Source organism: Macrobrachium nipponense, chromosome 37 (genome assembly GCF_015104395.2).
Source record: "Macrobrachium nipponense isolate FS-2020 chromosome 37, ASM1510439v2, whole genome shotgun sequence".
Taxonomy (NCBI): domain Eukaryota; kingdom Metazoa; phylum Arthropoda; class Malacostraca; order Decapoda; family Palaemonidae; genus Macrobrachium; species Macrobrachium nipponense.
This window is the reverse complement of record NC_061097.1, coordinates 19,564,525-19,582,024: the sequence shown is the minus strand read 5'-3', so window position 1 is coordinate 19,582,024 and position 17,500 is coordinate 19,564,525. Positions and strand designations below refer to the sequence as shown.

General features: G+C 32.8%; 1 protein-coding gene across 4 annotated transcripts in view; it reads left to right on the top strand.

The window, feature by feature from the left end:
• The window catches only part of LOC135209051 (L-asparaginase 1-like), a 100,412-nt gene that overhangs the window by 30,935 nt on the left and 51,977 nt on the right, over window positions 1-17,500 (top strand). For 3 of the 4 annotated variants that reach the window (XM_064241604.1, XM_064241602.1, XM_064241603.1), the window contains exons 2-3: window positions 7,912-8,192; window positions 8,919-9,008. In XM_064241604.1, the coding sequence (XP_064097674.1) occupies window positions 8,103-8,192; window positions 8,919-9,008 (180 nt within the window). In that variant the 5' untranslated portion in view covers window positions 7,912-8,102. The remainder of the gene's footprint in view (window positions 1-7,911; window positions 8,193-8,918; window positions 9,009-17,500) is intronic. The other variant, XM_064241605.1, reaches the window with a different exon arrangement.

Here is a 17,500-nt window from a genome sequence, read left to right as displayed (position 1 = left end):
ACCTTGGTTTTAAACGAGTAAATGTATTTCATAGACCTTGGTTTTAAACACATAAATGTATCCTATAGACATTGGTTTTAAACACGTAAATGTACCCTATAGATCTTGGTTTTACACGTAAATGTATCCTATAGCATCCTTTGTTCTAAACCCGTAAATGTATCCCATAGACCTTGGTTTTACACATGTAATGTATCCTATAGACGTGGGTGTTAAACGTAAATGTAGCCTATAGAACTTGGTTTTAAACACGTAATTGTATCTTATAGAGTCCTTTGTTTTAAAAACGTAAATGTATCCTATAGACTTTGGTTTTAAACACGTAAATGTATCCTTTAGCCGGTTTCTCCACACCTTGTTTTTAAACACGTAAATTGTATCCTATAGAACTTTTGGTTTTAAACACGTAAATGGATTTTATAGACTTGGTTTTCAACACGTGGAATTCCTATTTTTAGAAATCTGGATTTTAAAAACATACATGGAAATTCCCTATATCTTGGTTTTAAAACAACGTAATGGATCCCTATAGGACTGGGTTTTGGCAAACACGTAATGGATCCTAATATAAACTTGGTTTTAAAACACACCGGTTTTAATTGTAATTTATTTTAGAATTGGTGTTTAAACACATAAATGTATCCTATAGAACTTGGTTTTAAACACGTAAATGGATCCTATAGAACTTGGTTTTAAACACGTAAATGGATCCTATAGAACTGGGTTTTAAACACGTAAATGGATCCTATAGACCTTGGTTTTAACACGTATGGTCCTATAGCCTGGGTTTTAACACGTAAATGTATCCAATAGACCTTGGTTTTAAACACGTAAATGGATCCGATAGAACTTGGTTTTAAACACGTAAATGTATCCTATAGACCTTGGTTTTAAACACGTAAATGTATCCTATAGACCCTCGTTTTAAACACTTAAATGTACCCAGGTCAGTGCGAAGAGATATGTATGAAATTATAGATTAAAAAGAACATTTATGCAGAGCCGAAGTTATCAGTGGTGATCAGCCTAATTTCGTTATAGGTTATCGTTATTGTAGTCCAATTAATTTTAAGTTTGATTCTCCGGTTCTTATTGTTATTAGACACTGTGCTAGTGTACCCATACCATAAAAAATGACGGTACTATATGAGAGGGTCGAGAGGGGGGTGACACGAGCTGGACGGCGGCAATTACAAACGGAGTCTTATTTTTTCTTGTTCATTTGTCAAATAGTAATTAATTTCTTGTCAATTTTGCGTCTGCCGAAAGTTCCTGGACTCTGATGACCTCCAGAGTTTTTTCTGTTGTAATTCATTGCGTCAGTCGATTGTTAGTTCACCTTCGAATAAACAAATGAATACAGAAAAAAAGCCCCTTGGTAAACGAACGAGCTTCAAGTCCCACGTTAGTCAAGGAGACTTCCTTCACCTGATGCCCAGAGTCGGGACAGCGAAAATGGGTAGAAATCTTTTTTCTACTAGGTAAAGGGAGTTATTTATATCCCTTATTTGCTCTGTTTCTTCTGGCAAGTCATTTGGCGTTAGCCTGGTTCCAATAGAATGTGTGCGTGCTTGCTATCTCTGACGTAGCTTGTACCCAAAGTCTAGCTTAAAGATAGTACGCACTATCATAAAGAGTGTTTACAATCCTTGGGAATTACAAGGCTATATTTCACCGATTAAGTGAGCATAATGTAGGAAGCCTGTGCAAGATTATTATTATTATTATTATTATTATTATTATTATTATTATTATTATTATTATTATTATTATTCTGATGCAGCGAACTGTTTATCAAGGGAAACTGGAGCATTAGGCTTTTAAAAATATTATTATTATTATTATTATTATTATTATTCTAATACAGCGAACTGTCTATCAAGGCTTTAAAAAAAATAGGCTGTTTTTAATCTTGGGCCAGGTGTTAGCCGCAGGTGTTATTGAGCGACCCTCCCAGGAATCCCAAAGACTTTGGAAACATAAATTAAAGGAATGTGGGTTAGTCTTGTCACTCCATTTTTATCCTGGGCTCAAATGGACCTAGTTTACTTAATTATGGTATACCGTCCCGTTTTATACTGCTGCCAAAAACATTTCTTTAGAGATCTTTTCGTAAAAGCAAACTGTTTGAAGGCCAAGGTTAATGCTTGCAGTGCGTATTTTTTGTGCACACATTATATATATATATATACATATATATATATATATATATATATATATATATATATATATAGATAGATTAGATAGATAATAGATAGATATATACTATATATATATATATATATAATAATATATATATATAGATAGATAGATGATAGTAGATAGATAGATAGATAGATAAAGGATTAACCCCCTGTGCAGATAACTTCCACATCACTATAACGATGCCATTACATACCTCTCTCTCTCTCTCTATTTGACCGAGCTTCATTTTGTAGGCAGGCGCACATTCTCATTGGTAACGACTAAGTTTTCTTGGTTCGAGAAATGTATCTTACACAAAATATAACTTGGCAGAATATAGTATGTTGTTCCAGCGTTCTTAATTACGACTGTTATTTTGCTGAACAAATACTTTCTTGTTTTTTTTTAATATTTTTAGAAGAATTTGGTGACCGTACTTTTTTTTCCTTTTTTTTTTTTTGTCACATGTGGACATCGTATTCTACGAAGACTTGCTAAGAAAATATTTGGTTTCCATGCCCCTAATTGATTATGAGATGTTAATTTTGTTATTGTGATAATTATCACATGAGGTATTCAAATGAGGCAAGAAGCCCACAGCGATGCCGTTATAGATATTTTACAATAATAATAATAATAATAATAATAATAATAATAATAATTAGAAAGGCAGTAATTCATAGAGGTAAAACAAGGCAGGTAGCGGGAAATGTGTAAAAGGTGAGAATGTATGAAGGGATTGTTTAGCTACCCTTCCTTTATGGAAGCGAAATTTGGACATCTGTGTTGAATTTGAAGCTCTCTGAGACGAACTTTGTTTAGTATAGGTGAAGTCACTGATAGGGCGAGAAATGTGGAGATACATAGCAGGCTGAGGAATAATGTACAGTCGGGGAAGTGTTAGGAGTGAAGGAGACATGGACAGATTTCGTGAAAGAGGCCTTGGAAAGAAAAGGTCTTAATATTAGTCTAGGAGGACCGAGTGAGTGCAGGATGGAGGCGAGTGGTACACTGGGTTCGCGTCTCCCCCAGGGCGAGGAAAAATCGCTGGCTCTGCATCATGATCAGTTACTGCCGCAGTGTGGGGTCTGCGGTGGGAGGTTGAAACCAACATTCTTATGAAGCTTGAATTTCAAGTCAGTGGCCCCTTTAGTGTGTTTGATCCATGTGGATAGGTTTCATTTATTGCAATATTAATAAAAGTGAGAACGTGGTAGTGTCCATAGAGCTGAAATTATAATACAAAGGCAATGTCATCCAAGTCTCTCTTCATTGTTAAGCTCTTCATGTTAAACTTCTCGTGCCAAGCTTTGCAACACGGGTGCTTGCGTGCTTGCGCAGCGTTGGCTTGAGCTGACCTGTGCGCGATCCGGACTTTTAAGTTATGTTGCTTGATTATAGTACCATTGTAAAAACGTGTCTGGGGAGGTGGGTTGGGGAGGTCTTGGGAAGGTGGCGGTCGACGGGTTGGTGCTGGAGTCAGACACGTGACTTGAGAAACCATTTTGCTTTTCTCGCTCTTTTTCCTCGACTTCAAATGTGCATGTAAGGAAAATCTGCCTCAACCCAACTTGCAAAATTGAAATTCTTTATATTTTTAGTATCCACCATTACTGTTACGTATGGGAATAAGTTCCGTTTGTAAACGGATTTAAATATAAAGAATGACGAACAAACAAACGAAGGGAGTTACTCCTCGTACGATCCACAGTTCAGACGAAATTGACGTCACGCAATCTCCGCCAATCGGCTTCGAGGCAGCCGCTTGCAGGCACATTGATCTGAGGTTTGGCCGGACTGGGTGCGGTTTTGTTTGTTCGAGAAATCACCCTGCCTTTGGCTGGGCCAAGTTTGGACGCACCAGCCCTACGTTAGAAAAAAAAAGGAAAAAAAGTCACGTGAGGCAAGGCTAGTAATAGAAAGTATAACCCTTTTCCAGTATATATATATATATATATAATATATATATATATATATATATATATATATATATGTATGTATGTAGTATGTATATGAAGTGTTTCATGTGTAAGACGTTGTTATCTACTATGTATAGTATGTAATACATATAACATATATACATAAATACCTATACTCTATATATATAGTATATTATATGTGTATATATATATATATATATATATATATATACATACTATATATATATATATATATATATATATATATATATATATATATAATTTATTACTGGTCATCTTCTTAGACACGAAGAAGATATGTGAATTCACTTGTATTCCCCTTTTATTTTCCCATGTGGAATACAATTGAATATTATGTGCACGTGTGTAGTATGTGTGAATAACTTGGACAGGAGGAGCTACGTAAAATATACGTATATCTGAATCCCTGGATTTTCATCCAGGATTTTTGTATCCGCCGAAGCCGGAGATTTATGTCAGCCGACGGAACTCGGCTTGAAGGTCAGCGGGAAGCACTCTTCGACCCAAATACCTTCAAGGCTACAAGGCAGAGGTGCCTTTGCTTCGTTTGTAAGAAGCCAGTCGTCTTCTGGTTCAAAAATGCGGAATTTGTTGTGATGACTTCCACCGTTAGACGCAGGCTGGGAATACTGGCTGTGCATTAATTAATTATGCTCGTTGGAAGGACAGGTATCGCTAAAGTTTAATGTTACTACATTATTTCCAAGGTATTTTTTTTCTTGTTTTTAGTGTACGGAGCGTCATGTATGCATTAATATATCAATGTTATATGCATGGAGTCACACTACATGAATATATTATTATTATTATTATTATTATTATCATTATTATTATTATTGGTGTTTATTATTGCTTATACAATGCTCTCTCTCTCTCTCTCTCTCTCTCTCTCTCTCTCTCTCTCTCTCTCTCTCTCTCTCTCTCTCTCCAACGCGACGTTTCGTCCAGACCTATTATTATTATTATTATTATTATTATTATTATTATTATTATTATTATTATTATTATTATTTTACTCAACATTCAAGTACTTGAAGGCCCTATCTGCCCATTTTCAAGGATGTGTAGGTTGTCAGCCTGGGTCAGTGCCCAGCAGTCTTATTATCATTATTATATTAATAATAATAATATTAATATTATTAATATATATTATGATATTAATATAATATTACATTAATTCATTATATTAATATTATATTAAAAGGATATAATAGTATAATAACAATAATAATAGTCTAGACAACGTTTACCAGCGCTAAGTTACGTGCGCCTAAATAAATTCACTGACGTAGATTTATTTAGATAATATATTTAGCCACACAAATGAGTCGCAGTCACGAATATGTACTCAGGAGCATTGAGTACAAATACGATACAGGCTGCCTGTCTAGTTTCCCTGAGCATCCCGGACGTAAACGAGATAACAAACAGGAAACGGCGGCAGACGTCTTTCCAATGGAAAACAAATATAACAGAAACGGGAAGTGAATTCAAAGCGAGACCGTTTCGTGCCATAATGCATGCACACACACACACACACACACACACACACACCCTCACTCACTCACTCGCGCGCACATTCATTGTTTATTTTACCGCACTCCTTTTTATAATCTCTTAAACCCGTCTTACTTTTCCACCCTCTCCTAACAATTGCTTCATGGTGCAACTGCTTTGAGGTTTTCCTCCTGTAACACCTTTCAAACCATTTAATGTCGATTTCCCTTTCAGCGCTGAATGACCTCATTGGTCCGAGTGCTTGGCTTTTAGCTTAATTTCTATATTCATTTCATTATGCATACTGATGTTCTTCTGAACTGATGAACACTTTCTTAAAATTCTTTCACATCCCCAGAAATAACCCCCGTAGCGAGGTAGTGCCGTCGGTGGACCTCCTGCGATGCACTGTAGGCATTACTTAGGGTTCTTTGCAGCGTGCCTCCGGCCGATAGCTGCAACCATTTTCGTTCCTTTTTACTGTACCTCCTTTCATATTCTTCCTTTATCTTACTTTCCACCCTCTCCTAACAGTTGATTCGTAGGGCAACTGCTTTGAGGTTTTCCACCTGTTACACCTTTCAAACCTTGTAATGTCGATTTCCGTGTCAGCGCTGAATGACCTCATAGGTCCCAGTGCTTGGCCTTTGCCCTAAATTCTACAATCATCATCACCCAGAAACAAACGTACCCAACGCAAACACTTCCCCTCACGACGGGAGTTTTGACAGAACAGATTAGACCAAACGCCGTCTCTTTCATGCAGGTCTCACGAATCATAACATTTATGTAACTCTTGTGTTGTAATAACCGTCCAGGGGAGGGAAGGTGTGCTCTTGGCGTCTCTCCAAGTGGGGCGAAGGGAGAAGCTGCCAGTGGGAATAGGTGATGAATGATGGCTTGCAGATGAGACAGACAGACAAAGACAGATTGAGTGGTAGGGGAAGAAATGCAAGAAGTAATAGTAGATGAAGTTATCTTTTAGTAGGAAACAATGTAGAAGAGTTTAAAAGAAAGCCAGACAAAATCATTAGGACACTGTGAATAAAGCCTGCTCCTACAGATAAGTGAGCACACGATGTCTCCTCGGATGGACTAACAAGTCTTTAAGACATCCTAATCCTTGTTTAACTCCTTACGTTCTTGAGCTATGAAAAAAAAAAAAAAAAACTCCCACCTTATATTCTTTTTCCTCGTCTTACCATGAAGACTGTATTTTTAGTTTTCTGTAAAAGAAAACTATTATGACGGCTTTGTCTGTCCGTCCGCACTTTTTCTATCCACCCTCAGATCTTAAAAACTACTGGTGCTAGAAGGCTGTAAGTTAGTATGTTGATCACCCACCCTCCAATCATCAGACATACCAAATTGCAGCCCTCTAACCGGAGTAGTTTTTATTTGATTTAATGTTAAATTTAGCTGAAATCGTGGGTTTGGCATTGCAACAACACAGGCCAACGCTGCCGGCTGAAAGTTTCATTGGCTGAGAGTTTCATACACCATTATACGCTGTACAGAACACTATATTGCATTATTTACTTTTTTTCGATGCACTTAATTTATTCTCAGGCATTCACGTAGCCTTCATGTCTCACTGTCAATCCTTCCTGTTTGCCGGTCAGTCCACTGCTGCCTTTCGTCCCGCGCTGACGTTCCGTGAAACGCTTCCGTCAGGTGATGGCGAGTGATGTGTTATACATAGCCGTATTTATATCGTGGCCACCGATTATACCCTGGTTGTGAAATGCTGAAATGTAGGCATTATTGGGCTTCTCACGTATTCCAGGAGTAACTTTGCTTAATGATGGATCACTGCTAGAAGTACAAAGTGAATTTCATGGTATTTTCCACCATATGTGCTATGAATTTTATAGAACTTGCTATGAAATTGTGCAAACACTCGAGAGAAAATGATGAATGGCTTAGTTTGACGTATTGCTGTTGAGCATTCTTTTTTTTTATGTCGAGTTTTCTTTGTAAGGACTTGATTTAACAAATACAGTGCTCAGGCAACACCAAAGACTTTCTGAATTAGTGTTAGTGCAGTTTAAATTCAAGCAGGATTTTTTTTTTTTTTATCAGTTGTTGACCTGGTATCTATGATATTGAATCATTCTATTTTCCTGAAAATATGATTTTCTTTCGTGTGCTCCTGGTTATTTTATTCATACACTATTGGTGATCCCCAGGGTATCCCTTCACATATATTTCATACTTCAGATATTTAAAGTATATTGATCTATTATCATAATCCTGATTTCCTTTACAGGTTCAAGGACAGACTGGCAACTGCATATCTCTTCTGAAATCAAAGTACAATACAAATTCAGCTTACTGTGCCTTCCGTTCTTCTGCCATAAGGGCCATTCGAAGTCTTCCAAGTGCCGTGCTCTTAACTGCGGCAGTCACAGCATAAATCTATAATAGATAACAGAAGCCACACTCTCATTACGCTTCACAATGTACCGGACACTCTCATCAGCCTCTTCCCTGGACGAAATTAGCGCCAGCTATGATGTCCCGATAGTGGACCCCGCTTCTGTTCCAAAGGTATGGAAGAGTAGTTTTTGGTCTGAAAATTTCTGTCTTGACCCTTTTATTTGTTAGATTTCTATATCCATGTCCACTTGTCCAGCCTTCTGTGTATTTGTGCAATTGTTTGCATGTGTTTGCTCTGCATACTGTGTAAATAACCTTGATTATACTCTGTTTTTTTTTTTTTTCATCTGTCCATCGGCCTGTGGTATTTGCGCATGGTAACACTGCGTTCCGGGCTTTAAATAACATCCCATTTCGAATATTAACGGTGTAATTCGCATACACCAAATTATTAAAACACTTCAGTTGCAAATGTACACCAAGATATCCTTTTATTTACCTAAAACCTACACATAGCGTAATTATTTAAAGCCCGAGACGCAGTGTTACCATGCGCGACCACCACAGGCGGATGGACAGATGGAAAAAAACAAAACAGAATATAGTATTTTAAGTAAAGGGTTGCCTAGTGATTATACTTGTCTTGTTTATTGTTTGAAAAACATTGTTTGCATAATGAAAGAAGAATGTTGTATTTATAGAGGAATGTTTTATCATGTTATTAGAGATTTGTTTGTACCGATGAATTCTAGATGCATTATTATTCTCGTAGAATTGATGTGTTAACAGACACCCCATTTGTTTTCATCCTATTTATAAAAGCCAGGCTTGGCAACAAATAAACTGGATTATGGCTGCACCCCGTTTCTTGTCTCTCATTTTGCTCTGTTCTTGTAGCGAGATGTAAAAGACGATTTGTATCGCTTGGCTCAGGAGTCCTTGAACTGGAATAGAAAACATTGTGTTGGAACCTATTGGCAGACAATGGTAAGTGATTGTAAAAGACTTTAGGATGATCTCTAACCTCTCTTCTTGCTGCCTGCCCATAAAGGACGCCATCCTTTTGCCTGCCCGGTGTTCTTTGTGAGGGAGTCCAGACAACCTACTTGAGAATTGAAAGGGATCCGGGTATTATACCTCCATGGAAGTTCCAATCCCTTTGCCTGTGTATCTTGAGGGATCAGTCATTTTACCAATCCGTTTGCCTACTTGTTAAAAGGGATCCAGTCCTTTTGCTTGAGTTGTTTTTGAAAGGTCTAATCCGTTTACCATACTAACGTGTTAAAGAGACCCTATTGCTCGTAAGATCAGTATTCTGTACACTAAGATTGGAATGCCTCAGTGAGGGAACTCCTCTCTCCTTCTCCTACAAGTCTGGATATTCTTTTCTCTCTATGGCATGTTCGACTATCCCTTAACATATAGCATGACATGCTCTCTCCTTGGCTTAGGCTTTCATGTCGTGCATGATCTCTGACCTGATTTTGTTTCCATGCTAATTTTCCAGTAACTGGTCCATGTTGAGGGTTGCTCCTTGTCGAAGTCGGGTCTCGTCTGCGATTTCGGGGCTGGAGCCAATTTTAAGTAAATATCTGTTGTGTTTTTATTGGCAATATTAAGTCTGGTAAAGGAGGATGTTTCAACACTGAGTTGCCCCTGTCGGGAATGAAGCGCTGGGAAAGTAGTATTTTCATATTTGGTTCAAATCCTCGTCTCCTCTTCGGCTTGATTCCTTAGTCGAGATCGCTATTTTTAATTAACATTTTACCTGGTGATTCTGTCTTGTGTGCTTTCGTGTACTCGACTGTGTCTCATGTCTTTTAGAAGGTAGTCTCTCCATCTCTTCTCCTTCGTGTCCCCGGTACTGCAATTTCCTTGAGATCTCTCCTGCAACATGTTTCGTACACCATCTCCCCTCCTCACCAGCTGCCCCCGCAACCATCTTGGTCTTGACTTCTGCGCTTTCTTTGCGTAACCCATATATTAATTTAACCGATACGTGACTTGGAGATACTTAACCAACCTGCGGATAGCTTTAGTATAGTTTTGCGTCCCTCAAGGTCGAGTCAGCACTTTGAAATTCAGCTCAAGTTACGCTGTGACTGTTGAACCAGGTGAGTAATAGCTCGGGCCACCGCGGGAATTTTAAGCAGGTGAGCTGCACGTATTGCAAAATTAATGTTCTACAGCTAATACGTTACTCCCGTCTTGTGTGTTAAGTGTTCAGTTCAACTAGAATTCATAGATATTATTCTGAGATGGGGTAGTATTTACCATCATTAGCGTATATTTTTAGATAGATGCGATCTACTCATATTTGGTCCAAATGCGTGGCCCTCTCCAATTTACAGCGGCTTTTGAATAAACATATGTTTAATTCAAGTACTATTACGTGATAACATGTGCCCTTGAATTAGCGACTCCCACTCGTTTTGTCTGCCACTTCTTGACAAATATTTTCCTACAGGATAAATCTAGTTCCTTTGTCCAATATTTTCTGGAAATATTTGGACACAGTCTTTTCTTCTTCTTTTTTTAATTTCTGAAAATGGTTTCTCTGTCTGTTTTTTCCTTTTATTGGTTTTCAGTTAGTAGTATTTCCTTTTGTATTTTATAAAAAGGTTATTCCAATTGGATTTAAGGTTTTGTTTCCTTTTTTAATTTTTAGTTTATTTCAATTAATAGTGGTTTTTCCTTTTGGTATTTTATTTTCCGGTTATTCAATTGGTTAGTTTCCTTTGTAATTTTAATAGGTTATTTTCAAAAATTGTAGTATTTCCTTTTGTATTTTATAGGTTAATTCATTTCCTAAGGGTGTTCCGATTTTTGTATATAGTTATTTTCAATTTGGTTGGTTAATTTCCTTGTATTTTATAGGTTGGCCTCAAGTTTTGTAAGGAGTTTCCTTTTGTATTTTATAGGTTATCAATTGATAGTGTTTCCTTTTGTATTTTATAGGTTTTCAAATGATAGTATTTCCTTTTGTATTTTATAGGTTATCAATTGGTAGTATTTCCTTTTGTATTTTATAGGTTTTCAATTGGTAGAATTTCCTTTTGTATTTTATAGGTTATCAAATGGTAGTATTTCCTTTTGTATTTTAGTTTGCATAATTGGTAGTATTTCCCTTTTTGTATGTTTTATCGGTTTTTCAATGGTAGGTTAATTTCCTTTTGTATTTTTTTATAATTAGGTATTTTCAATTGGTAGATTTTCCTTTTGGTATTTTATAGGTTTATCACTTGGTAGAGTTTCCTTTTGTAGTTTATCGTTATCATTGATAATGTTTTCCTTTTGTATTTTTATAGGTTTTCAATTGGATAGTAAGTTTGCCTTTTTATTTTATTTTAGTTATTTTCATTGGTAGGTATTTTCCTTTTGTATTTAATAGGTTTTCAATTGGTAAGAAATTTCCTTTTGTAATTTTATTTTAGTTTATCAATGGTTTTTAGTATTTCCTTTGGTATTTTATTTAGGTTTTCAAATTGTAAGTTATTTCCTTTTGTATTTTATAGGTTTTTCTTGGTAGGAATTTTCCTTTTTGTATTTTATAGGTTATTTTCAATTGGTAGAAGTTTCCTTTTGTATTTTTATAGGTTTTCAATTGGTAAGGAATTTCTTTTGTAATTGTTTATTAGTGTTTTCCAATTGGTAGAATTATTTTCCTTTTGTATTTTAAAGTTTTCATTGGTAAATTTTCCTTTTGGTATTTTATATGGTTTTCAATTGGTAGAAAGTTTTCCCTTTTGTATTTTTATGAGGTTTTTCAATTTCGGGTATAATTTCCTGTTTGTATTTTTATTTTATAATGGTTTTTTCAATTGGTAAAGTTTTCCTTTGGTATTTATAGGTTTTCAATTGGTTAAGAATTATTCCTTTTGTATTTTATAGTTTTCAATTGTTAGGAATTTTCTTTTTATTTTCTTTTCTAGTTTTTAATTGGTAAATTTCTTTTTGTATTTTATTAAGGTTTTCCAATTTGGTATAATTTCCTTTTGTTTTTTTATAGTTTTGGTTTTCAATTGGTAGAAAGTTTTCCTTTTCCTTTTGTATTTTTTAATAATTTAAATAGGTTTTCAATTTGGTAGAATTTCCTTTTGGTATTTCATAAGAAATTTTGGCCGAATTGGTAAATTTCCTTTTCGTATTGTTTATAGGTTTTGCAAATTGGTAAAGTATTTTCCTTTTGTTATTTTTGGTTTTCATTGGTAGGAATTTTTCCTTTTGTATTTTAATTAGGTTTTCAATGTATAATTTCCTTTTGTATTTTTTATAGTTTTCAATTGGTAGGAATTTTCCTGTTTGTATTTTATTAGGTTTTCAATTGGTAGAATTTCCTTTTGTATTTTATAGGTTTTCAATTGGTAGAATTTCCTTTTGTATTTTATAGGTTTTCAATTGGTAGAATTTCCTTTTGTATTTTATAGGTTTTCAATTGGTAGAATTTCCTTTTGTATTTTATAGGTTTTCAATTGGTAAAGTTTCCTTTTGTATTTTTAGGTTTTCCAATTTTTTAGGTAGAATTTCCTTTTGGTTTTATTTTAGAAGGTTTTCAATTAGGTAGAATTTTCCTTTTGTATTTTATAGGTTTTCAATTGTTAGCATTTCCTTTTGTATTTTATAGGTTTTCAATTGGTAAAGTTTCCTTTTGTATTTTATAGGTTTTCAATTGGTATATTTCCTTTTGTATTTTATAGGTTTGCCAATTGGTTTTTGAATTGCCTGTTGTATTTTATAGGTTTTCAATTGGTATATTTCCTTTTGTATTTTATAGGTTTTCAATTGGTAGAATTTCCTGTTGTATTTTATAGGTTTTCAATTGGTAAAGTTTCCTTTTGTATTTTATAGGTTTTCAATTGGTAGAATTTCCTGTTGTATTTTAATAGGTTTCAATTGGTAAAGATTCCTTTTGTATTTTATAGGTTTTCAATTGGTAGAATTTCCTTTTGCATTTTATAGGTTTTCAATTGGTAGAGTTTCCTTTTGTATTTTATAAGTTTTCAATTGGTAGAGTTTCCTTTTGTATTTTATAGGTTTTCAATTGGTATATTTCCTTTTGTATTTTATAGGTTTTCAATTGGTAGAATTTCCTTTTGTATTTTATAGGTTTTCAATTGGTAGAATTTCCTTTTGTATTTTATAGGTTTTCAAATGGTAGTATTTCCTTTTGTATTTTATAGGTTTTCAATTGGTATATTTCCTTTTGTATTTTATAGGTTTTCAATTGGTAGAATTTCTGTTGTATTTTATAGGTTTTCAATTGGTAGAATTTCCTTTTGTATTTTATAGGTTTTCAATTGGTAGAGTTTCCTTTTGTATTTTATAGGTTTTCAATTGGTATATTTCCTTTTGTATTTTATAGGTTTTCAAATGGTAGTATTTCCTTTTGTATTTTATAGGTTTTCAATTGGTAGAATTTCCTTTTGTATTTTATAGGTTTTCAATTGGTAGAATTTCTTGTATTTATAAGTTTTTCAATTGGTAGAATTTCTTTGTTGTATTTTATAAGGTTTTAATGGTAGAGTTTCCTTTTGTATTTTATAGGTTTTCAATTGGTAAAGTTTCCTTTTGTATTTTATAGGTTATCAATTGGTAGAGTTTCCTTTTGTATTTTATAGGTTTTCAATTGGTAGAATTTCCTTTTGTATTTTATAGGTTTCAATTTGGAGAATTCCTTTTGATTTTATAGGTTTTTCAATGGTAGAGTTTCCTTTTGGATTTAAGGTTCTTCAATTGGTAGAATTTTCCTGTTTTGTATTTTATAGGTTTCAATTTGGTAGAAAAAAAAAAAAAAAAAAAAAAAAAAATAAAATTTTTTCCTTTTGTATTTTATAGGTTTTCAAATGGTAGTATTTCCTTTTGTATTTTATAGGTTTTCAATTGGTAGAATTTCCTTTTGTATTTTATAGGTTTTCAATTGGTATATTTCCTTTTGTATTTTATAGGTTTTCAATTGGTAGAATTTCCTTTTGTATTTTATAGGTTTTCAATTGGTAGAATTTCCTTTTGTATTTTATAGGTTTTCAATTGGTAGAATTTCCTTTTGTATTTTATAGGTTTTCAATTGGTAGAATTTCCTTTTGTATTTTATAGGTTTTCAAATGGTAGTATTTCCTTTTGTATTTTATAGGTTTTCAATTGGTATATTTCCTTTTGTATTTTATAGGTTTTCAATTGGTAGAATTTCCTGTTGTATTTTATAGGTTTTCAATTGGTAGAATTTCCTTTTGTATTTTATAGGTTTTCAATTGGTAGAATTTCCTGTTGTATTTTATAGGTTTTCAATTGGTAGATTTCCTTTTGTATTTTATAGGTTTTCAATTGGTAGAATTTCCTTTTGTATTTTATAGGTTTTAATTGGTATAGTTCCTTTTTGTATTTATGGTATTCCAAAGGGTAAGTATTTCCTTTTGTATTTTATAGGTTTTCAATTGGTAGAATTTCCTTTTGTATTTTATAGGTTTTCAATTGGTAAAGTTTCCTTTTGTATTTTATAGGTTTTCAATTGGTAGAATTTCCTGTTGTATTTTATAGGTTTTCAATTGGTAAAGTTTCCTTTTGTATTTTATAGGTTTTCAATTGGTAGAATTTCCTTTTGTATTTTATAGGTTTTCAATTGGTAGAGTTTGTCCTTGATGTTATAAAGTTTTTCCAATTGTAGAGTTTTCCTTTTTGTGTTTTATAGGTTATTCAATTGGTATATTTCGCTTTTTGTAATTTATAGGTTTCAATTGGTAGGATTTCCTTTTGTATTTTTTAGGTTTTCATTGGTAGAATTTCTTTTGTATTTATAGGTTGTCCAAATGGTAGTATGTCCTTTTTTTATTTTATAGGTTTTTTCAATTGGTATATTTCCTTTTGTATTTTATAAGGTTTTTCCAATTGGTTTAGAATTTCCTGTTTTGATTTTAGGTTTTTCAATTGGTAGAATTTCCTTTTGTATTTTATAGGTTTTCAATTGGTAAAGTTTCCTTTTGTATTTTATAGGTTTTCAATTGGTAGAGTTTCCTTTTGTATTTTATAGGTTTTCAAATGGTAGTATTTCCTTTTGTATTTTATAGGTTTTCAATTGGTAGAATTTCCTTTTGTATTTTATAGGTTTTCAATTGGTAGAATTTCCTTTTGTATTTTATAGGTTTTCAATTGGTAGAAGTTTCCTTTTGTATTTTATAGGTTTTCAATTGGTAGAGTTTACCTTTTGTAATTTAATTTAGGTTATTTTTCAGAAAATTGGTAGACTTTTTCCAATTTTCCTTTTATTTTTATAGGTTTTTCAATTGGTAGAATTTCCTTGCTTTTGTATTTATTTTATAGGTTTTCCGAATTGGTAGAATTAAATTTTTCCCTGTTGTATTTTGATAGGTTTTCAAATTGGGTAAATTTCCTTTGGTATTTATTTGGTTTTCAATTGGTTAGAGTTTCCTTTTGTATTTTTATAGGTTTTTCAATTCAATTGGTAAGAAATTTACCTTTTGTATTTTTATACCGGTCTTTTTTGCAATTGCGGTACAGAATTTCCTTTTTGGTTTTTATTTTAGGTTTTAGGTTTTCAAATTGGTAGAAGTTTCCTTTTGTATTTATTTTAATAGGTTTTCAAATTGGTAAGAATTTCAACTTTTGTTTTTAAGGTTTTCAAAGGTTTTCAATTGGTAGAGTTTCCCTTTTGTATTTTTAATAGTTGGTTTTCGAATTAGGATTAGCGAATTTTCCATTTGGTATTTTTATAGGTTTTCATTCAATTTGGGTAGAAAGTTTCCTTTTGTAATTTTAATTTAAGGGTTTTTCAATTTGGTTAGCAATTTCCTTTTGTATTTTAATAAGGTTTTTCAATTGGTAAAGAGACCAGGGTATTTTTATTAGGTTATTTCAAGTTATAGCATTTCCATTTTGTATTTTATTATATTTTTCAAAATTGGTGAAAGTCTTTCCCTTTTGTATTTTAATTAGGTTTTCGATAATTGGTAGCCAATTTCACCTTTTTGTATTTTATAGGTTTTTCAAATTGGTTAAATGTTTCCTTTTGTATTTTATTTAAGGGTTTAGGTTTGCAATTGGTAGAATTTTCCCTTTTGTATTTAATTTTAAGGTTTTCAAAATTGGTAAAGTTTAGCCTTTTGTATTTACATACGGCTTCTTTTCCAATTGGATAGTGAATTTCCTTTTTGTATTTTAGTCAGGTTTTCCAATTCTAGTAAGTTTCCTTTTGTATTTTAATAAGGTTTTTTCCAATTGGTTAGGAGTTTCCTGTTTGTATTTTATAGGGTTTTCCAATTGGTAAATTTGTTTCCCTTTTGTATTTTATTAAGGTTTTCAATTGGTCAAGTAATTTCGGCCTTTTGTATATTTATTAGGTTTTCAAATTGGTTAGTTAAGTTTTCCTTTTGTTTTTATTTTTGATAAGGTTTTCCAAATTGGTTAAGTATTTCGCCTTTTGTATTTTTAATAGGTTTTGCAATTGGTATAATTTCCTTTTTGGTATTTTTATAGGTTGGTTCAATTGGTGAGAATTTCCTTCTTGTATTCTTTTATAGGTGGTTTTCAAAAATTGGTTAGCAATTAATTCGCCTTTTGTTTTTATTTTATAGGTTTTCAAATTGGTTAGGTAATTTTCCTTTTCGTAGATGAAGGTTTCAAATTATTTTATATTGTCCTTTTTGCTTTTTATTAGGTTTCAAATTGGTAGAATTTCTGCTTTTGTATTTTTAATTACGGTTTTTCAAATTTGGTAGAATTTCCTTTGTATTTTATAGGGGAGGTTTTGCCAATAATTGGTAGTGTTAATTTTCCTTTGTATGTTTTAATTAGGTTTTTCCAAATTGGTAGGAAGGTTTCCTTTCTTGTATTTTTATAGGCTTTCAGAATTGGTAGAAGTTTCGCCTTTTTGTAATTTTTGATAGGTTATTTTTGCCAAATGGGTAATAATTTTCCTTTTGTATTTGAATAGGTTTTTCAATTGGTAAGAATTTCCTGTTTGGTATTTTATAAGGCTTTTCAATTTCTTGGTAGATTTCAGGCCTTTTGGTATTTTCATTTTAGGTTTAAGGTTTTCCAAATTGGTTAGAGTATTTCCTTTTCGCTTTTGTATTTTATAGGTTTTTCAATTGGGTAAGAAGTTTTCCCTTTTGTTATTTTAATTTTATAGGCTTTTCCAATTGGTAAATATTTCCTTTTGTCAATTTTATAGGGTTTTTCAAAATTGGTAGAAAAGGCATTTTCCTGTTTTGTATTTTATACGGATATTTTTCAATTGGTTAAAGCTAATTTTCCTTTTGTAATTTTTTGAATAGGTTTTTCAAATTGGTAAAGGAATTTTCCGGCTTTTGTGGGGGGGAAATTGTTTTATAGGTTCTTTTCAATTTGGCATAAGAATTCGCCTTTTTGTTTATTTTATAGGTTTTCAATTGGTAAAGGGATTTTTCGCCTTTTGTTTTTTATTGTTTATAGGTTTTTCCGAATTGGTTAGAATTTCTTTCAGAGTT